This window comes from Corylus avellana, chromosome ca5 (assembly GCF_901000735.1).
Source record: "Corylus avellana chromosome ca5, CavTom2PMs-1.0".
Lineage (NCBI taxonomy): Eukaryota > Viridiplantae > Streptophyta > Magnoliopsida > Fagales > Betulaceae > Corylus > Corylus avellana.
This window is the reverse complement of record NC_081545.1, coordinates 16,534,445-16,552,644: the sequence shown is the minus strand read 5'-3', so window position 1 is coordinate 16,552,644 and position 18,200 is coordinate 16,534,445. Positions and strand designations below refer to the sequence as shown.

At 39.3% G+C, this 18,200-nt stretch overlaps 1 protein-coding gene across 1 annotated transcript in view; it reads left to right on the top strand.

Moving 5' to 3' along the window:
• LOC132180917 (protein RAE1-like) overlaps positions 1 to 15,108 on the top strand; it is a gene marked incomplete in the record, with an annotated part of 51,811 nt that extends 36,703 nt beyond the window's left edge. Inside the window, 10 exon segments of the mRNA XM_059593913.1 lie at positions 4,727 to 4,813; positions 4,939 to 5,016; positions 5,117 to 5,307; positions 6,622 to 6,763; positions 8,485 to 8,565; positions 9,292 to 9,420; positions 12,801 to 12,878; positions 14,174 to 14,245; positions 14,698 to 14,778; positions 14,887 to 15,108. Of these exon segments, the coding sequence (XP_059449896.1) occupies positions 4,727 to 4,813; positions 4,939 to 5,016; positions 5,117 to 5,307; positions 6,622 to 6,763; positions 8,485 to 8,565; positions 9,292 to 9,420; positions 12,801 to 12,878; positions 14,174 to 14,245; positions 14,698 to 14,778; positions 14,887 to 14,934 (987 nt within the window).
• Positions 15,109 to 18,200: the final 3,092 nt, after the last annotated feature.

Sequence of the window (18,200 nt, the reverse complement as noted above, 5' to 3'; positions counted from 1 at the left end):
TAAGGGAAGGTCCATGAGGCCCTGTTCCGAAATGAACTCACCAAAATTCCTCATTGCCGACCGAGAATGAGCTCCCCTTGACCTTTCACTAGAATAAAGAGTGACATTGAAGTGCCCACCAATACACCATGGCACATCCCAGCAACTCATGATCCCTGCCAATTCCTCCCAAAGTAAATGCCTAGCAATAGCTTTGTTAGGACCATATACCCCCGCATACGCCCACTCGAAACCATCCTCAATATTCTTGAAGGAACAAGCCGCCACATAACTTCCCAACGCTATATCTACCTTCTCAACAGCCCTCTTGTCCCACATGAGCAATATACCCCCCGAAGCCCCGATGGAAGGAACAAAGCACCACTCCACATACGGACATCCCCATAAGCTCCTCACTAAATTGTACGAAATGAAATCCATCTTAGTCTCTTGGAAACAAACAACATCAGCCTTCCAACTTCTAAGCAAATTTCTAACCCTCAACCTTTTATCCCTCTCATTCAAACCTCTCACATTACATGAAAGAATTTTCAACTTCATGATTTAACTCGACTGACCCTCCCCTTATTTCTTTCCCTTGATGAATGCTCCAGAAAATTAATAGAGGACTGCAAATTAATAAGCTCCCTCTTACCTTTTTTGACAATAGGAGTGCACACTGCCCTCTCCACTTCTTTGCCTCTGTTGTCGGCCATAAGCCCCCCAATGGTCTCCTCAAGCTTACCTTCCTCACCATCACAAGTTAGGCCAACTTCCTTACAAGCCTTAATGATAAAATTTCTCTCCTGCACCTCCAATTGTGTCTCCTGAACAGAATTTGGGACAAAAGAATCCTGGTAGCTAGAACCCACCACTTCTACAGAAGCTCCATACAGGTTATCAGTCTGTGATATGCAACGCCCCATCTCCTTACCCAGAAAACCCTTCACAGAAGCACCCTGAGAACCTCCCATCCTGACCTCCTCACCGACGCTGGCAGCAGACCCAGAGAATTTCGGAGACACCCCACTGCCAGGCTGCTTACCTAGAATCCCAGAAACAGAGAAGCCCAAGACCCCCTTGAGATCACCTTGGTCGACCAGCCCCTTCACCAGACTGGGTAGAGGCCCCTGCGTCTTCATCGGGGAACCCATCGTCTCCGTAACCTCGAACATGGAGTCCGTCGTCGAAATATCTCCCAAAGTGTCAACCCTTGCCGGACTCGCCGCCCCCTCACTGAGCACGTCTTCCTTAGTCAGCACCTCTGTCGGAGATGTGGTTGCTAACTCCAGGGCCGAAACGACCTCCCTGTCGCAGGACAACAACCTCTCATCGGAACTGGAATAGATACCGGCGACTCCCACCAAAGACTTTGGGCCTCCCTTCAAGCAATCCAGCTCACCGACCGGAGGAGCCGATGCTTGATCACTTAAATTCGCCATCACCGTAGCCTTGAAACTAGGACCCCCTGTCGGAACATCTCCCAAACCACCCTCACTTGTCGGATTATTTCTCTCCGCCCCCTCACTGGACAGGACGACCTCTGTCGGCACCTCTGCCGGAGACGAAGGGACAGTTTGCGAGACAGACCCGGCATGGGACACCCTGTCGCAGGACATCGGCCTAACCTCGGGACTACTGGCGAGGCCCACCGGAGCGACAAGGCCTCCCGACGAGCTCTCCGGCACATCTACCAGCTTCGAACCTCCATCCGATGCCTCCCCTTTCTCCACGGGCCGAACAGCTTTCCTCCTAAAATAAGTCTTGACCGGATGGTATCTCTTACCATGCTTGGGCCTACCCCAATAAACCTTCCTAGGCTGGGCTACTTCCTTCATATGATTTTCCCCTCCTGCTAGCCCATAATCGCACGATCCCCCAGGCCTAGGTAGAGCACTCAGGCCTTCCACAAAACTAATAGCCCTCTCAATTCTGTCGAGCCCCACGTCCACCTCGCCTCTCAATCTTCTCAGCGTCTCCTTTGCATTAATTAGATCCTCTTTAACACGAAACCAGGCTTGCACGACAGGACTACTTGCCCCCTCCCGTCCCTTCACATGATCAGCTCTGCTTACCAAGACTGTCAGACTCGTCGTGGTGATCAACTTGCTCGCCTGAACCGGAAACCTGCTCGCCTGAGCTCCGCCGTGAAGACCCAGTAACTCCCCTACCTTTGGGTTGCTCGTTCCCTCCCCATCAAAACGCTGATTCTTCTTCGGACCCTCCATACCGCCCCTGTCCGACCTCACTGCGGCTAGGGACTCATGCAGACCCTTCTCCTGTGTATCCGAAAGCTGGTCTTGCTTATTCTTCACTACAGAAAGCTCATTCAACCACCTTGTGACCCTGGCAATTGGCTCAGTGAAAGTATCAAAACAGTCCTCTGTCGTCTGCAACGATGACCCCATAACTTCCACGTAGCTCCTTCTCCTCCCCCCTTCATCATTTTTCTTAATAACTTCCCTAACCTCCCTAGGCTCACACAGGGAAAGCTTGGCGAAGTGCAGCTCCGTAATGAGACGTTTCCATCCTTGACCATGACGTCTTTCTGGTATAATGACCGAGCCACTCCTATGCCTACCATCAAATTCTTCAATTGTCAGGAACCTCCCATGTCTGTTAGCACATTTCTGTGCAATTATCCGTGGATACCTTGCTCTGGATTGGTCCCAAAAAACCTCTGAAGAATCCACTGCCACCAGGTCCTCTATAATGCGTGCCAACCACACCACCTCATCCTTGTGCAAGAAGATGGTTTTTTGTTTCCTATTGCCTCTTTCGAAAATTCTCACCCCTGAAGCCCCACTCTTAATCAGAAACTCGAAAGTTTTGGACTCCACAATCCACTTTCTCGAAGTAGCCATACCGCTCCCTAGATCACCAGCAAAAAACTAGACCCCCAACCAGTAACCACGCGCCACCCACGCGCCTATTCTTAGGCGAGGTTGGAAGAGAGAGAAGAGAGCACCATTAATATTCAACAAGTTTAAATTTAAATCATCATAATTTTTGTATCTTAGAATGAATTTGATACAAACCTAAGCAACAAGGTTCAAAAAGGTGGGGGGGAGTGGAATGGTTTCTCTATTCTCTCTTTCATTGCTTCTCCCCCTGTGGGGGTGGCGCTTGAGGAAGGTTATTGTTCGCTTGGAGTCATAGTATTGGTTTTCACTGCTTAATTTGTCTTAGTAAGTTATCGTAGTAGAGTAGATGGGTTATTTGGGATTCTTTTACGTGGAAACCAAATCATTTAAGATTTGTTCTAATGTGAATGTTGGGGTTCAACTAGTCGAAAGAAGTAAAGGGGCCTGGCTGACAGTCTTTTGGCTGTTGAGTGTGTGGGACTTTTGACCAAAGATGCTACGGTATGTGAGAGCTGGAGGACATTCTGGTTTGGTTGCTTTGTCTATGTAACACAAAGAAGAAAGAACATTCCGGTTTGGAGCTATCGGAATTTGGAGATCGAGGGCGGAGAAGCTTTGTGATCATCCCTGAGGGAGATGATGGGTTGGGAATCCTGTCGTGTCCAACTAGGGAAACTGAAGTTGTATTTCGACAAACAACGAGCAGGTAAAGTAGAAGAGACAAAAGTGGAAGCTGCCGGCGGATGGGACTAGTATTAGCTCTTGTGTGTGCTCCCTTGAGCCCTCAAGAGCCTTCAGGGTGGGGTTGTGGAAGAATATTAGAAAAGGTTGGGAGAAATTTTCAGGTTGTACTAGATTTGAGGTGGTGGATGGGACCAAGATTAGCTTTGAGCATGATTTGTGGTGTGGAGATACGGTTCCTAAAGTAGTTTATCTAGTTCTATTTGGTATTGCTTGTGCGAAGGAGGCCTTGATGCTAATTTGGAGTTTTTGGGCGGTTTCAACCAATGGAATGTGAGCTTTACTAGAGGGGCGCATGATTGGGAGGTCGATGCCTTTACTTCAATTCTGCAGGAGTTACAGTCGGTCAAAGTGAGGAGAGGTAGTGAAGATATGTTGTGGTGGGTTTCCTCCAAAGAGGTTTGTTCCAAGTCAAGTCCTCCTTGTCCTTCGAGGCCGACATTTTTTGCGTGGTCGGCGATCCTAGGCGAGATCCCTACCTTGAATAATCTAAGGAAGCGACATGTTATCGACTTGTTTGCTTGTTGGTGGTTTTCTAGAAGGTCAAGGAATGCTGCAGTGTGGAAAATGGTGTCTACTTGCCTCTTTTGGTGTTTATGTAGGAAAATGAATAATAGAAGATTTGAGGATTTGAGGAAAATGGTGCCTACTTGCCTACTTGCCTCTTTTGGCGCCTTATGCTTTTAATAAGATGGGATCTTACTTATCACAAAAAAAAAAAAAGGAATCAGAATCTAGAACCTCAATGTTTGGATTTGTTTTATGAATTTACAACTGCACTTGATATACACCCTTTGTATACGTCTTATGTACAGAGTTGCACCTCTCTGCGCTTTTTGATATATACAATTTTACTTATCAAAAAAAATTGTGAAATTTGTATTATTGAAATATTTATTCTGTTCTGCCAATCTTGAATTGAGCTTAATTTAATTGTTTTCCATTAGATTTTCATCTTTTTATTTATTTATTTGTATTATTATTACTTTTTATTTTTATTTTTAATTTTTGAGCTTATTTGCTTCCGTTTCTGTTTTCTTTCTTTTTTTTTTTTTTGATAAGTTCTGTTTTCTTTCATGCTCTTTTTATTTTTCTTCTTTTGGGTCCTTGAGCTGATTTGTCTTTGAAATCTTCAAATTTAGGTGGCTCAGCCCCCTAGTGACTCTGTTTCGAGCCTCAATTTCAGCCCGAAGGCCAATTACCTGGTTGCTACTTCCTGGGATAACCAGGTTTGTTCCGTTGGTTTCCTTTTTTTTTTTTAATTTTTTTGTTTACCATATTAATATCATTATTATCTTGATAACTTGTCCTTTCTTTGCTCCATTATTCAATTATGTTGGTTGTAATTTTGTAGGTACGATGTTGGGAGATAATGCAGAGTGGGACTGTTGTAGGCAGTACACCCAAGGCTTCAATATCTCATGACCATCCGGTAAAACTGAAGTTCACAACCTCTACAAATCTTATCACTGTTATCTTTAAATGACAATAATCATTCTCTTTCTTGATTTTTTTTTTCCTTTTCCCTTAAGGTTTTGTGCTCGGCTTGGAAAGATGATGGAACAGCTGTTTTTTCTGGAGGCTGTGATAAGCAAGCAAAAATGTGGCCTTTGTCTGGTGGTCAGCCAGTGACTGTGGCCATGCATGATGCGCCCATCAAAGATATTGCTTGGATCCCAGAGATGAGCCTTTTAGTCACAGGAAGTTGGGACAAAACCCTAAAGTAAAACATTGATTCTTCTCTGCATTCTGTATCCTTAGAAACCTTTATTATTAGTTCTTTTATGGCAATTGCATGCTAATTCAATTGTAATCTGTGTATGATCCTAGGTTTTGGTTTGATGAGTCTATTTTGGAAGTTCTCATACTTTTGCACTAAGTGGCGATTATGCTTATTGCTTCAAAGAAAGTCATGCAACATAGTAATTGACTATAGGGAGATCTTTTGAAAATATATAGAGGAAACTTCTCTTTATCACCTTGAACTTTCATACCTTTTGCCCTATCAAAAAAAAAAAAAAAAAAAAAACCTTTCATCCCATTTGCAATCTTGTCCCTAAATTTCAAAAATTATCAATTTAGTGTATCGAATTTTAAAAAATTTGCAATCTAACCCCAAGGGGTTGGCTCAGTGGTTGGACAACCTAGGACTTTGAGCATGCTCTTCAAGGTCTTTTTGGGGCCATCGGACTGGAGGTTTGCTCATTGAATTAAGCGAGGTGCACTTGTGTGAAACTCCTTGCCGAGGGCCTATACGCCCCTGAAATTAGTCGGAGCGAAGCTTTGGATACTCGGTGCCAAATAAAACAAAAAATTGCAATCTTACCTCCTGTTAGGGTTTGTAGTCAAAGGGTGAAATGACCATTATACCCATGTAAACTTTATGAAATTACAAAAATACTCTTAAATTACAATTATTATTTTCAAAAACTGGGGAAAATGGAGGGGTATTTTGGGAGGGGTGAGATTGCAAATTTTGTACAGTTCAATATGCTAAATCGAAAGTTTTTGAACTTTGAGGGGGAGATTGCAAAAGTGATGAAAGTTTAGGGAGGTTAAGTGAACTTTTGCCAAATATATATATATACACGAGGATTCATTGCAGAAATAAGCTTATAATTTTTCTTTTCCTGTGCTTTATGACCAATTGATGTTGGGTTAACATGTTACAGATTATGTTTTCTTCAGAAGTTTTTGCTCTCTAAGAAGCCTATGATAAGGTTATGAACCTTGACAACTTTTGTCTCATTGTGGAGGAATACCTTCTTAAAATACAAAGTTTTCTTTTATTTTGGAGGACAAGTGTGAAATTGTTATTTCCAATTTCTACAGATTTTATCGCTTACTGTGGCTTTGTTATTTCGTATCCTTGTTCATATTTGGGCACTCACTATTCAAGACATCTTTAGATTGACATCCTTATCTAAATATGGTTGATTGTGCACCCTATACTATTTTGCTTGCTCTTGATCTATTATTTTTGTATTGGATGTTCTTGTGCACTTGACTTTTCTATTGGTTCCCTACTTTAACTTAGGTACTGGGATACTAGGCAGTCAAATCCTGTGCATACGCAACAACTCCCTGACCGCTGTTATGCACTAACAGTGAGGCATCCTCTGATGGTTGTTGGCACTGCAGATAGAAATTTGATAGTCTTTAACTTGCAGAACCCACAGGTAATGTTCTCACATAATGAAATGAGTGAAATATATTATCTAAATGATTTTCTAGTTTTTCAACGATCAGATGCTTCAAAATTACATGACAATATTCTGTGAGAGTCTGGTAGTAATGTTTCAAACATAGATTTTGATGAAATTTGAGCAACTCATTATTTCAACTTTTGAAATTAATGTTATAATCTAGGTTTCTAACATGTGATCATGTAAGGCTATATGCAAATTGAAATATAAGGCAAGATCTACATCCGTATTTAGCTGGTTGGTTAGGCTTGTTTTGGTATTTACTAAGCCTCTAAAATATGGTCTGCTGTTGCTTTGAAAAGTTTTGCATACAACTTTCCTGAGCATCTTATTATATATGCCTGGCAAAGTGAGGGATTTATTTTATTGCTGGTGGTCGGGAGGTTGTGCTCGAAGCGCGGTAGTTTGGAAGATGATTCCTCTATGTCTTATGTGGTGTATATGGACTGAAAGAAATGCTAGATGTTTTGAGAATTCTACTAGGACTATAGAGGAGCTGACTCATTTTTTCTTCTTTACTCTTTACTCTTGGACGGCCGCTTGGCTAGCTCCTTTAGTAATTAGTTTTTCTGACTTCCTCTTTCATTTCTCTCCTTCCTAGGCGCTCTCTTTTTATACTTCCCGTGTATATGGGTTGCGCCCCTCTGCGCTCTTGTTATATAATACTTTTACTTATAAAAAAAAAAAAAAAATCTTATTATATATTATCTTCGCAGTGAATATTTTATTTTTTATGCTTGTGTTTTGAACTTGTGATAGGGTGGGTTCCTGGCTTCAAATATTATATTCATAACTTGACACTGATTCTATCTGTATGTGAATTAACATGTTTACTACCATAAACAAAATGTTTTGTTGTGATTGTGTACTTTACTATTTTATCTGAATAACCTAGAAGTGGCAATGGGACATTGTTCGAACGTGCTCAAGCAAAATGCTTTCTATGTCATTGAGAGACCTATCTTCTCGGTTATCATATTCTAACTTCCTGGAAAGTGCTAGGGAATTTTCCTTTCATCACCAGCAGAAGTTTTATGTTAAGAATCTAAATATGAATTTTAAATTATTATTCACTGAAGCTTGATAGCTTGAATGCTTCCTCGTTTTATTGTCATGAAAGGTCCTTACGAGGCCTTCAGATGAAAGATCATACATTTTTTTAGTTGTATTTCTTTGTTTGTTTGTGTAGTTTGACAAATAGGTTGTGTTATAATTTAATCTGTGGACATGCTTGATTGTGGAAATATTAGTATATTATGTTGCTTTGGACACTTGATATTGGTTTTTGTCTTTGACTAATTTTGTGTCCCCCTCGTTGTAATAGAATAGGTTTCTTTGCTCTTCTCGTTTCTTTTACTACTGTTTCCTTATCCAGCAACTACACAAATATTTTGTGGTTGGCGTCATGATGTGAGTAACTTATTTAGGTACAACACACACACATAAAGCTCTGAGTTTGCGTATAAAAGAGTCAAATTTGGCAATAGTCTGCTAATGCTTCTTCATGTAAAGAGTATTATGCATGTTTTGTACTTGTACTGTTATTTGGAATTACATTTTACTTAATAATGAGCTAATGGAGGAGATGCCATAATGTTTCAAATGTAAATTGAATTTGAGAATTCTGATATTCATCTTCCTCCTTTATTTTTGCTTTGATTTTTGAAGTCTAATTATCATCCAAATGCCAACAGACTGAGTACAAGAGAATCACTTCACCTTTAAAGTATCAGACAAGATGTGTTGCTGCCTTTCCTGATCAACAAGGTTTCTTGGTATGCACCTGCTTCTTATTACATCCTTTCAAATAATTTATCTATGATTATTGTAGTTGTTGCTGGGTTTTTTTTCCCCAATTATTGACTTTCAGTGGTTCAGTCCCTTTCCCTGTTGTTTGATTGCTTTGTATGGTTGTAATTTTCTCTTCTCACTTCAAGCTAGCGGGTCATGGGTCATTTAAAAGGAGAAGTTAGAGCACACCACCATTTTTACACTATGTCAGGTTTTTCCTGAGAAATTAATGTTAAATGAAATATCTACTTTCTATTGAAAGTAGTCAACTTTGATTGTGTGAAGTAGATGCATCCATATGAAAATTATTGCAACATGTACTTTCTGTTGAAACGAGTGATTTAATTAGCTGGTTAAATTTGTATGGTCCATAGATTGTCAGGATTTCTAGAGTTTCTAGATTTGTGTTCTTCATCTTCCTCCTAGTAGGGTGGCTCTCAATGTATACTCATGCATTTGGGTTGTGTGCCCCGTTGCCCTTTCTAGTAAGATTGAATTAATTATTAAAAACAGAGATTGTCAGGATTTGTGCAACAACAGTTACTGGTATCTTGTTTCTAAGTTAATATAGTGTTGCACTCGTCATACTTTTATGCTTTTACCACTTCTATTACTATTGATAAACTGTATTTATTAGATTTGCATTATTTTATGGAGTTGACTAGAATGGGTTGTTAGGTTATTGAATTTGATGTTGCTTTTGTATCCAGATTGGCTCGATAGAGGGAAGGGTCGGTGTACACCACCTTGACGATTCACAGCAGAGTAAAAACTTTACTTTCAAATGCCACAGAGATAACAATGAGATTTACTCTGTCAACTCTCTAAATTTCCATCCAGTAAGATTCTGTATTTCCATTACCTGTTAGATCTCTTTGTTAGTTATTTGTTTGATGTCTTGTACTTTAACAGACAAGTTAGAGGAATCGCAGCAAATTCCCTTACATTTCCTTAAATTTAAGGAATCAAATTCTGCTTTCAAATTGCATACCTAAAAACTCGAAATTCTTGACCTCCGTGTAATCTTGAATGAAATGAATCCAAGCTTTGCAATCAACTATGGAAATCAAAACCAAATCCACTTAGAATTCGTTCAAGGTGACCCCTTTCAGAGCTCTTCAAATGTTATTTGTACAACAAAAAAGAGTTATTCCTGGAAGACTAACTGCACGAAAGCTATAAAATTAATCTCTTCGCTAAATTCTCTCTCTCTCTACCAGCTTCAGATCCTCAACGTTTTACGGCACGACTCATAAATTCTCTCCTGTATTTACTGGTTTGGTTTCTAAGAAGACGAAAGAAAGCAAAAGAAAAGTCGCTGGTTTTTAATACCTCCTTCTCCCAACTCCCATAGAGCCACCTTGAGCTGATTTCCCTCTCTTTCTCTCTCTCAGTCCTCTCTGATTCTCGATTCTCTTGTATCGCCTCTCTCTCTCAATCGAAGCAGGAAATGAAGATGGGGTAGGAGCGTGTATAAAGAGAGGTGTGAGAACTTTTTTTCTTAATTTAAATGACATAGCAGAAGACTAATGTAACTAATCAAAGAGTAGCGTCTTTGATTCTGCAAGGAGAAGCGTCTTCGTCTTCTACCCAAAAAGATAAAACAAGCCCGCAGGCTAAAAGAAAGATAAAACTCTGCAGAGTATTTGAGAAAGAATTATCTGATTTGATAATAATTGAATTGATTGAGTTTTACATAATAACCTAGCCTATTTATAGAAGAGAAATACTTGTAAAGAAAATAAATCTACTTCTAGTAGAGAAAGTAAATCTAATCCTTGTAGAGAAAATAAATCTAATCCTAGTAACAATAGTAAACCTAACCCTATAAGGAAAGGAAATAAAGTCCTAATAAAATAAAATAAAATCATAATATAAAATTGACAATCAGCGGGAATCGTGACAATCTTCCCTTTTGTACTTCCATTGTCTGAGAATTGATAAAATTATGATTAAGCGGCGCTACTCCGATATTATTTTTGATATTTTCTTTATTTTCGTTTTCACCGAAAATAATGGTAAATATCGTCCTACATCACAACCCCACTTGAAAAAAACTAGCCTTCAAGTTTTCTTTGGGACATGGCATGCGTAGCTCCTCCGCAGAAATATATTTGGAGAAATCTACATAGATTTCACACGTTTTATCATTTTCGTCCTTTAACATAAAAATTTCCCCAACAATTTCTTCATGGACATCATCTTGAACTTCACTGTTATCTTCCAAAGGATCGCCAATTTTTGTGGTGATTGTGATGAGTTGCACCTGTGGTGGAGGAGGTTGCATCTGTGGTGGAGGAGGTTGCACTTGTGGTAGAGGAGGTTGTAACTGTGGTTGAGGAAGTTGCACTTGTGATGGAGGAGGCGGTAGCTGTTCCTCCATTGATGTAGTCATTGGAATCAATGATGGTGGCTGCACATATGTTTTCTCTGACGGCAACTCCACTTCTTCAACCAACTTAACATTTTCTACAACTTCTTCACCATAATTAAAATTCTCTTCATAGGTGAAGCGCCTATTTGGAGAGTTATGAAGATGATTATGGATATGACGAAAGTGGCTTACATCATCCTCACGGAATTTGTCAACATAAGGATACCGAATGGGTTCCCTTCGGATCCTATAGTCATTTGGTGGTAGGAACTGGGCATTGAGTAATCGCTTCATCTTGGGCCAAGATGTCACGAGTCTTTTCCCTTCCCTGGATCGAGAGAGCTTCAACCATTCCCACCAAGCGGATGCTCCACCTTTGAGCTTATAACCCACCAACTTGACCTTCTTTCCTTCCGGAATACATATGTACTCAAAGAATCTTTCTACTTCCATTATCCAATCAAGGTAAACTTCAATGTGAAGATCACCATCGAATGAAGGGAGATCGATATTCATTCAGTACTCCCGGGTGTCTCTGTGAATCCAATGGGCACGCATCTTCCTACGTTCAAACGATTCGCACAATTGGCGCACTTCTTGTTGCATCATCTGTGTCGTCTGTTGGAACTCTTGAAATTCGGTTCTCCACTAAATGGGTTTCACTCGGATCCCATAATCATCTTTGGCATCACTGTCCCTATAATTCCAATGGGAACCCATATGCATGCATTCCAACATTTCCCGCATCTGGCGCATCTCCTATTGCATAGCATGCATAGTCTGCTTGAACTCTTGGAATTCGGTTCTCCAAGGAACCTCTGATTGCTTGATGTATTGCTGTTAGTTGGATCTCGAAACTACTTTTCTCTCACAAACGGTGTCGTTATAGAAGTTGTTGTTGTAGTATAAGTTGACCATCAAATCCGGATAATGCCGGCTCGGATACCCCATGAATTTGGCTTTCGAAAGAGCCCCTCCCCTACAAGCGGCGTTGTTGGAGAAGTTTGTCACCGTTGCGCTGATTGGCCATGATCAGGATAAAGCCTGCTCTGATACCAACTGACGTAGCGGAAGACTAAGGTAACTAATCAAAGAGCAGCGTCTTTGATTCTGCAAGGAGAAACGTCTTCGTTTTCTACTAAAAAAAGATAAAACTCCGCAGAGTATTTGAGAAAGAATTATCTGATTTGATAATAATTGAATTGATTGAGTTTTACATAATAAGCTAGCCTATTTATAGAAGAGAAATACTTGTAAAGAAAGTAAACCTACTTCTAGTAGAGAAAATAAATTTAATCCTAGTAGAGAAAATAAATCTAATCCTAGTAACAATAGTAAGCCAAACCCTATAAGAAAAGGAAATAAAGTCCTAATAAAATAAAATAAAATCATAATATAAAATTGACAATCATCGGGAATCGTGACAATTTTTCCTTTTGTACTTCCATTGTCTGAGAATTGATAAAATTCTAATCAAGCGGCGCTGCTCCGATATTATTTTTGATATTTTCTTTATTTTCGTTTTTACCGAAAATAATGGTAAATATCGTCCTACATCATTAAAATAATGGTAAGGGAAGCTAAAGGGTATCACTTTAGTTTCCCTTGGTTTAGGGAGCACCAAGAGAGTCTACTGCAGGTGGGTTTTTGAGAGTTTTCTGTACATTTAGGAAAGGGAATAGAGTAAGTTTGGGGAGTCTACTGTTAGTGCTCTTACATCTTTGCTAGCAGTAGCTTTATTTTCTTGAGTTCAGTGAAGATACAAGTTATTACTCGAATTGTAAACTGTTTGGCACTTTCTGTATATTAATTTGCTGCTGCTTATCTGGCTACCCTCCGTTTCAGGTGCAGCACACTTTTGCAACTGCAGGATCTGATGGTGCTTTTAATTTCTGGGATAAAGACAGTAAACAGAGACTTAAGGTGTTTTCCAGATCTCTTTTTTAAGCTTAATTCATATTTCAGCCATTTGTCTTGGTTTTAATGCATTTCCATTAACTGTAGATTTATTTTAATTCTGAACTGAATACCGATTTCTATTCAACTAGTGTTTCCACAATCAAAATATGTGTTTGGTACAGGTGGCACACATTCTTGCTGATCTATAATACAATCATGAATCTAATTTGCAGTATTAGGCACCCCAAAAAAGGTTAAATTTCATTTTACTACCTGTGGTTTGCAGTTTATCAAAAAGCTACCTGGTTTTTGAAAATGACAATTTTACTACCCGTGTTTTGCACTTTCATCAAATTGCTATTTTTGTTAATCTTCCATTAAAAAAATAGAATGGTCATGATGTCTCTTGGACAAATGGCCACGTGTATACTACATCTCATGTTTGACAATTCAACATTATTTTGCCAGTTAACCCTCATGATATTTAACATATTAATCAAGTATTTTAAGTTACAATTATGCCCTCCTGTTTAAAAAGAAAAAAAGAAGTTGCCCATTGAGATCCCCTGCAGACCATGTAGACCTCCCTTTGGTTCTTGGGGGGTGGGTCCCGAAGCGTACACAACTACTTTTGTGATGGGTCGTAGAGTCTTCACAACCCACTAGTAGAGGTTACCTTTGCGACCTCTATGAGGGGAGGAGGTTGTTGAGGCCTCGCAATCCTCTCGTGAAGTCCTCCTCCGTGGAGGCTCACCATCCAATCTTTGTAGAGCCACCATGACCCAGACCCCCCTCTGTACCCTTCATTGAGGGGACCCACCCTCATAGTGGACGCACTGCGACCTCCACCCCACACAGAGGGTCTGGTCTCCATGGCCAGTTTTTTTTTTTTGGAATTTTTTAACGTGTGGTCATAATTGTAACTTAAAAATACTTGATTATCATGTTAAATATCATGAGACTGATATGGAAAATGATGTTGAGTTATTAAATATGAGATGGTGTGGTGTACACGTGGCACAATCTTATTGAGGACGATGTTACGATTTGACTACGTGGCTTTATGACTGTTATTGATGGAAGTAGCACTTTGATAAGCGTACAAAAATCAAGCAGTAAAATTGTCTTTTTTTTTGAAAATTCAGGCAGCTTTTGATAAGGCTGCAAACCATAGGTAGTAAATGGTATATAACTTCCCCAAAAAAAGCAATCCAATATGCAAGATATCTTTTGTCTATAGTCATTATTATGGCTGTTGTGGTATTTTGTAGCTGATATACATCCATTGTAACATATATATAATTTATTTTTTTCTTCAGGCAATGGCAAGGTGCAGTCAACCCATACCCTGCAGTACTTTCAACAACGATGGTTCACTATTTGCATACACGGTATGCCTCTTTTCAGTTCTCTTACCATTTACAACCAATAATGATTCAGTTCTTAGTCTCCCACACGCTTTGTCACTCTTTTTTCTCACATAACATCTTATATATACTTATCCACACGCGCTTGTAAGAAAAAATAATATTTTTCTTGCTCATGTATGCTATTATGCAACTCATGTTGCAGAAAATGTTGCCATTGCAAATACTTGGCTGCAGGTCATATGCTTATTTCAGTTATCCATGCCTACCTAGCCATTTCAACTACTTGTTTTTAGTTGACATTCTTTTGGTGCATTGCAAACACTTTGCTGCATATCATATGCACATTTCATCAACCCATACCTACAGAGCCATGTCAAACTCTGTGTTTTTAGTTGACAGTGTGACTAAAATTGACGAGAACATCAGAAGAAAATATTGCTTGGCACTGAAATTTTTATTTGAACTTTCTGTAGACGTGCTACGACTGGAGTAAGGGTGCAGAAAATCACAATCCAGCAACAGCGAAGACATACATTTTCCTGCATCTGCCACAGGTATATTCATGTGTATGGTTTAGAGTGTAGATAAATTATTTGATAAAATGATTGTCTATCCTTTGGAACACCCTAATGAAAACTGCAATTTTCTTTTTTCTGGTGCAGGAGGCCGAGGTTAAAAGCAAGCCACGAGTTGGAACTGGTAGAAAGTGAAGCTGCTTTACCAGATAGTGGCTGTACAAAAATTTAGTCAGTCTTTTTTGTCTTTTTTGGTTTTGTCAGTGATTCACAATCGTTTTTTTTTTTTGGTGCATCTGAGTAATATTTTTGTTAACTAAACCTACTTGCTCAAGATCCTTGTGAGATCAATTTGGGATTTTATGATTATCCGAGTCTAACCTGAACCTGATTACATTTTAGGGAAAAAATTTCTCTTTCCTCCCAAAATACCCTCAATATATTTCACTTTCCCTCTCTTTCTCTCTCCCCAAACGTTAATCCATCTTCTTCTCTCTTTACTTTTCTCTCTTCATCTTCTGCAAATCACATATTTTTCCCCACTACGGACAGACCCCTCCCCTTTTCCTTTTCTTCTTTTTCCTTCTCCTTTCTTCTTCCCCACGCCCACTCCACCTGCTTCCTCCCATTCTCTTCATTTTTCTATAAGCCGAATCAGAGAGTGGATTAGGAGAGAAAATTTGAGAGGAAGGGGAGAACGAGACAGATTTCAGAGAGAGAGAGGAAGAGGTGGCGTCATGGGCAGTGTTGATTCACTGAATGCTATTATCCACTGAAGGGTTACATATGAGTTGGGATTGTTGGTTCAACACTGCAGCTACAAATTTTGGTTATCTGGTTCTGGTTCGGCAAGGATGGGTCTTATATCCTTTTCTTTTCTAACAAATCCACTCCAACACCAAACAAAATAACCCAAAACCTCAATGGGTTTCCTCAACCTCAACGCTCAGAAAAATGCATTTCCCATGACGCCCTCCGACCAGAAAATTTTCCCCTGCTCCTCTTTGTCATTCACCACCGGCCATTTACATCCACCACATCCACCCACAAAATTCACAAACAAATAAATGAACAAAAAGTATTTTGGAGGAAATCTCTCTGAAATTTCCGTCCAAACCAAAACTCACCCAAACACTACAGTTTCAAACCAAAACTCACCCAAACACAACATACCCAGAATTCAGCCATGGTAGAGAACAGAAAATCAAACCCAATCTTCGATTGATCAACAAAGTTTAATCAACAACCCGTCCTGTACAAAGTTTAATCAACAACAAACGCAACCCATCCATGGCAGAGAACAGAAAATCAAACCTAACCCGTCCAAAGTTTTTAATCAACAACAAACCCAGCATTCGATACCTACAGGCTGAGGATGTCGGAATCCACCACAGCTGGGTTTGGGTGTTCTTTGTTGATTTTCTAGGCATTCTTTGGCGAACCAAGAGACATTTTCCACGTTGTGGTTGGTGGTTGTGGCTGGCCAAGAGAGGGGGAGAGCGTTTGGGAAGAGAGAAAGAGACCCAGGTGTTGGCCGTGACCCACACGGGTCTAGCGGCCAGACCCAACGGAGACCCATTCTCCCTCAACGCTTGATTCTCTGGTTCGGCAAAGAGTAGAGAATGAAGAAGAAAAGGAAGAAGGGATAAAGAGAACGAAGGAGCGTTTCTCCAGAGGGTATTTTGGGAAGGATAAATATGAGATAAATGATTTCTGTCCAAATTGACGGACAGAATAAACGGAGGTACTAAATTGCTAACATTTGATACTTAAAATCTGTTTGGGATTGCGTTTGAAGGACTTAAAAGTGCTTTTAACACTCAAAAAGTCCATTTGAAGAAAAAAGTACTTATTTGGTAAAAAAATTAAAAGTGCTGTTAAGGGTCTAAAAAGCCTAAAAATGGCTAAAAAACACTTTTGGCAAAAGCTTGAAAATGAAACTTTTGCCAAAAAGCTCTTTTTGACTTAAAAGCTCAATTTTTTAAATGCAATCTCAAACAGGCTCTTAGAGGGGGTCTTGTTTCTCATTTTAAAGTTTGGGGGTTAAAATGTCAAAGTGTGGATAGTTCAGGGGGCTTATATGTATTTTTCCCTACATTTTATGATTATCTGAGTCTAAACACTAATTTGATTAATATCAATTTGTTGCTTCTATGGAAATGACGTAATATTTGGATGCGCATAAGATTCTATTGAAAACAAATGGTAATGATTAGAGAAAAAAGAAAAAGAAAACAAATGGTAATGATTCATTAATCTGGGACCAATCCACTTTTATTTTGGAAGGTCATGGCATGTGTAAATATTCGCCAAAAGTTTTTATTTAATTGGATTTCTATATTTTAGTTGATCCGAATGATAAAAAAGAAAACAGAATAACGACTCGTTAAGGAAAAAAAAAAAAAAAAAAAAACAACAACAACAACAACAATTATCTATAGCTATAAATGGAAATTAGAATCTATATTTAGTTAATTATATAAACTATCAGAAGAATAGATACGAATTTCTAATAGATTCAATAAAATGTAAAAGAATCTCACGATTCAACATATTATTCATTAAATATATGTATATTATTTTATAATTGCTTCATTTTTTTCTAATCAAATGCAGGAGAGGGGGAAAATGGGGGAATTATAATTGCTTTGTTGTGAGGAGATAGATGAGATGAAACTCTTATGTCTGGTTCTATAGTAGAGTTGAAATGAATTTTGATAAACAACCATAGAACCGATTATGTAAATAACATAGAAGAATAGTGAAACCCTTGCAGTTTACTGAACACAAGGCAATGGTTTCCTCAAGACTACTTTTCTTCCTATCTGCCAGTTTCATGCTCACTGCCGACCAGCGACGTCTTTCGCTGACCGCACAGCGTCATCCAACCCTTGTCGCTCAGCTCGTCGTCCTCAGCCTGGCCGTCGATCCTAGTTTGTTTGGGTTTTCTGCGTTTTTTCTCGTTTTCTTGTGCCGCCCGTCCCGGTTCAGCCATGCCTTCCACCTACCACACAGCGTCGTCCAGCCCTTCATCCTTAGGGGTGCAAAGGCGGGCGGTTAAAAACCGCCCGCTAACCGCTAACCGCTATAACCGCCAACCGCCTAACCGTCTAACCGCCTAACCGCATTAACCGCTAACCGCCTAACCGCTATAACCGTCTAGCGGTTAGCGGTTAGCGGTTAGCGGTTATTGGGTCTACTAACCGTAACCGCTAACCGCCTTTTTATATAATATATTTTTATAATTATAATTATAAAAATATTTATACATATAACATAATCACTTGATAATTAAATCACAATTTGAGTATTAATATATTATCACTATAATTTATATGATTATATGATATAATCACTTGATCATTAAATCACAATTTTTTTTAAAAAAATAATTAAATCACAATTTGAGTATTAATATATTATCACTATAATTTATATGATTATATCACATGAGATTGATC